This window comes from Gossypium raimondii, chromosome 13, assembly GCF_025698545.1.
Source record: "Gossypium raimondii isolate GPD5lz chromosome 13, ASM2569854v1, whole genome shotgun sequence".
NCBI lineage: Eukaryota > Viridiplantae > Streptophyta > Magnoliopsida > Malvales > Malvaceae > Gossypium > Gossypium raimondii.
Genome location: NC_068577.1, coordinates 35,591,508 through 35,595,692, shown reverse-complemented (window position 1 = coordinate 35,595,692; position 4,185 = coordinate 35,591,508). Strand labels below are relative to the sequence as shown.

Below are 4,185 nucleotides of genomic sequence, written 5' to 3'. Positions count from 1 at the left end.
ACAAGAATGAACTTGTTAGTTTAGTGGTAAGGTTTTAGCTTACCCTTTGGTCCTGTGTTTGAATCCACGTGTGTGTATAGTGAAAATTATTTTTTTTCAAACTCTGAGGAAATCTAAAAGGTGGTTAGTTAATGTGATTTAGTGGGATGTGGGTAGTTTTGAAATTAACCCAAAAATCTCTCCCCACTCTTTCCACTAATATGTCGTCCCATTTTTGTTTGCATTATTTTTCCCATTTTTTATTTTAGCCTTTTTTCTTTTGTGTCTATAAATTTCTTTTTTCCTTTCTTTCTTTCCCCTCATTTTTTGTTCTTTTTTTTTTTGGTTCATATTTGCAAGTTCAATTGTTGTTCATCTATTGCCGTTTCTCTGTTATTGTTCTTTTTTGGCGGATCGTCATTTTATGTGTCGAGTTCTGAGCGAGGAATTCGTATTTTTAATCTAGTGTAAGTCTCATAGGTGTGTTCTTCATTGGTAAGGTGAATTAATTCTATTTTGTGGTTACGTTAGGGGATTTAAGATGTTCTTGTAAACAATTGATGCTAATTGTTTTGGGTTCCTCTAGGTGAAGTTCATGAAACATCAACTCTTCCAGTGGTCAAATACGGCTTGAGGTTGTTGTCAATTTTGTGGTAAAGGGGTTAATATTAGTTCGGGGACTGATATTGCTAAGTTTTTTTTTGTCAAATACAAGCTTCAGTATTAGTATTGGGGTTAATTCGTGTTTGTTAATCGATGTGTTTTAGTGTTGTATGTAGGATTCAAAGTGCGTTATTGTGTGGTCAATCAGAAATAACATCAAGTGTGTTAATCTAACCCAAAAATGTTGATTAAAACTCGGGAAAACTCAAAAATAGAGGCTATTTTTGAAACTGCTCTGCGTCACACGGCCATATAGCTAGTTGTGTGTCAGGCCATGTACACAGCATGGGCATATGGAGCAAACGGACGTGTGCGATTACACGGGCAATTTCGGTAGGCTGTGTGGGATCACACAAGCAGGTTAGGTAGGCCGTGTGGGCTCATGTTTCAAAAATTTTTATTTAGGCTCGTTTGACTAAAAAATTCGTAATTAGACCTCGAGTAGGGTCCATTTGGCTTAAATAAGATTCGAAATGTGACATCTATCAATATGTGATATGGTTAAGTTAGGTGAAAAACTTATGTGTGAAATATGTGTTCTGATAACTTTGAAAGCATAATTATGTGTAAAAACATGCATGACACCTATATGTAGAATAACTGTTAGTATAAGCTATATAATATGTTATGATCTGTAAGATATGGTTAGGTGTGTATGTTGTACCATTCATGTGATATGCATGTATGTTATTGTGATTATGCATGTGCATTGGGGTGGGTTTTGATATGATGGGGCAAGTGTTTCTGGTAATATTATTGCAATTCTGGTAGTTAAACTGCAATATATGTCTGGTAACTCAGCTGCACCATTATGAGCTACATACCACCACGACCCGGTGTGATTGGATGGATAGACTCTTGTAGTCCTATTTGATGTGATTGGTTGGACGGAGTTGGTGTGTAACGGATGGGGTAGGATTTGTTCTAATTTGATATGGCATTCTGATCTGGTATATGTTTTTGGGAATATGACATTTTGATTTGATATATGTTTTTGGTAATGTGACATTCTAATATGATATTTGTGTATGTTATAAGAAACTTATGTTTGTGAGCCGAGTCAAACACTGGGCTTCTAGCTCACTCGTTTATTTAATACGTTTCAGGTGATTTTCGGGCTTAGGATCGGACAGTGTGCGGGAGCTTAGATTGTTTTCTCGACTAATTAAATATGGTGATTTACAATAGTAAATTTTCTAGACTTTTGAGATTGTAATCCATTTTTGGGATTTGATTTGGTTTTTGTTTTATTCGTCAGTATTTATATTTTTAAACGTAAAAATTGAAGAAAAAAATCGCAGATCTAGATTTCAAAACTAAAACTTTGAAAGATTTCCGCTGCATAATTAAATAATCACCTAATTGTTTTTTTTTTGTAAATAAATAATAGTTTTTAATAAATGTTAGCGTTAATGGGAAATGATTTGCCCAAAATTGAATCTTTCAAAGCAAACGAATTTGAACTTTGAAATAAGTGGTTCCAGACATAAGTTTTTTCTAAAGATTAGTGAGAATTATGTCGAATTTTATGCTTTCAAAATGCACAACTAAGTTAGATCAAAAGTTTTTAAATAAGTTAATGTAATTCTTTAAGATCCGGTCAAAATGTCTACACTAATCAATATCAAAATAGTTTCCAATCACCAACACATATCAGAAACATCTTCAAGAAACGTAAGTTCAGAATTAGTACCTAGCAGCATCAATATCAACACTTCATTCACTCAGCGTATTAGTCAGTTTCCAATGCACACTACCCCTTTTTTTTTTTTTTAAGAAACTTGCCAATCAATTTTTTATGTAGTTATCGAGGTTGTATTTAATTAATAAATACTTAAAATTTTCTTTACTTGATGATTAATACAATACGAATTCGATATTAAAAATTTTGGGATGTCATTCAATCCAAAATATTGTGTTTGACCCAAACCATGTTTTTAAGACAAAAATAGTAAACAACAAACTTTTTAAACCAAACCCTGTTTTTAAATTAAGGTTTTAACCCAAACTAAATTTGGTAGCTTTGCACTTTTGCAAATGTGCGTTGTCCTGAACGTATGTTAGAAAATATATAACATTATAACATTATACATTTCAAATTATTCCCTTATATTTGGCTTGATTTTGATATCTAAAATATAACCCTAAAAATGTGGTGGTAAGAGTATAATGAAGAAAATTATTTTTAATATAGTTTAAGTTTATATATTCTATGTATCACAATAATAATAAATTTGAATACCATATAAATGCTTATTTTCTATTTTAAATATAATCATAACTCTTTGCTTCTTCTTTTTTTATTTCTTATTATTAAGAACACAACATATTAAACTTGATTTAATCTATTTTTTAGGTGTCAATTTGACCTTGATTCTCTCAACCTCTCTAGGATGAATCTGGAATGCCTTGCTCAATACATCATTTGGAATTGCTGGTGAGGCTGCAAATAGGGTGGTAGCAATGGACTGTGTTCCTGAAAACTGGCTATCGAACGCGGTAATAGCAGATGCACGTGTCTTCCCAATGTTCTTTTGGAAATGCAGCAATCCTTTAGGGAACACAAATATTTCTCCCTTCTTGATACGCTTTGATATCAACACATTGGATGTAGTGAAGAAGCCAACCTCTAATTCTCCTTCCAACACGAATGCAATCTCTGATGCTCGTGGGTGGGTGTGGGGAGGGTTGACCCCACCGACGGCGTAGTCGATACGAGACATGGAGACTCCAAGGGTGTTCAAACCTGGGATTTTTTCCACATTAGCTGCCGTAACAAGCGATCCCAAAGTGTTGTTAGGGAAGTTTGGATTGGCCAGACCGGCAAAGAAGAAGTCATTTGCTCCTATAGTTGAGGGGTGCTTGCAGGGGAACCCATTCAATTTTATTCCTGTTTATATTGAAACATACACAAGTACATGATAAAAAAACTACTTAGGTGAAGCTAAAAGAGCGATGGCTATAGGTCGTTTTTAAGGATATAAAAAAAGAAAAGAAAGCATTAATGCAGAGTGAGATAATACCAGAAGAAAGATCGGCAACACATACATCCTGAAGCAAGTCAGGATCAGCACGAGAGGCGCCCAACACTAAAGCAAGAGATGCAAGAAAAAGCGCTGGGAAAGCCCTCATGATTGATTAATTTATTGTTGTTGTTCTTGTTAAGTAATTAAAAAAGGATGCAAAGAGATGGTGAACTGGAAAGAGTTGAGGAAGGGAATATAAAGATAAATTATGGAGAGAGGAGAGGAAAAGTAGGGAATCAAATTGTGAGAGGTAGTTGCTTCAACTATTTTTGGCAATGAACAACACCAAAGACGCCTTCTTTTTAGCATTTCTGATGCTACAATGAGTAAGAAGTTGGTGATATCAAGGCATAAGGAATAATTGGTAATTGTTTAAACTGATTTGTGTGCGCTAAGTAATCTATTTAAGAAATTCATATAGATTTAATTTTGTAAAAATAATATTCCAATTATGTATTATAGTTGTAAATAAATTTATTTCAGCACTCACGTTGTTTTTTAAACATCATAACACTTA

At 33.7% G+C, this 4,185-nt stretch overlaps 1 protein-coding gene across 1 annotated transcript; it reads right to left on the bottom strand.

Annotated features, from left to right (window-relative positions):
- Positions 1-2,823: 2,823 nt before the first annotated feature.
- On the bottom strand, positions 2,824-3,894 carry LOC105781206 (germin-like protein subfamily 2 member 4). The gene is made up of 2 exons (XM_012605750.2): positions 3,666-3,894; positions 2,824-3,532 (listed from the first exon to the last, which is right to left on the bottom strand). The coding sequence occupies exons 1-2, from the start codon at positions 3,772-3,774 to the stop codon at positions 2,988-2,990; spliced, it is 654 nt and encodes a 217-aa protein (XP_012461204.1). The 5' UTR covers positions 3,775-3,894; the 3' UTR covers positions 2,824-2,987.
- Between the last annotated feature and the right edge of the window lie 291 nt (positions 3,895-4,185).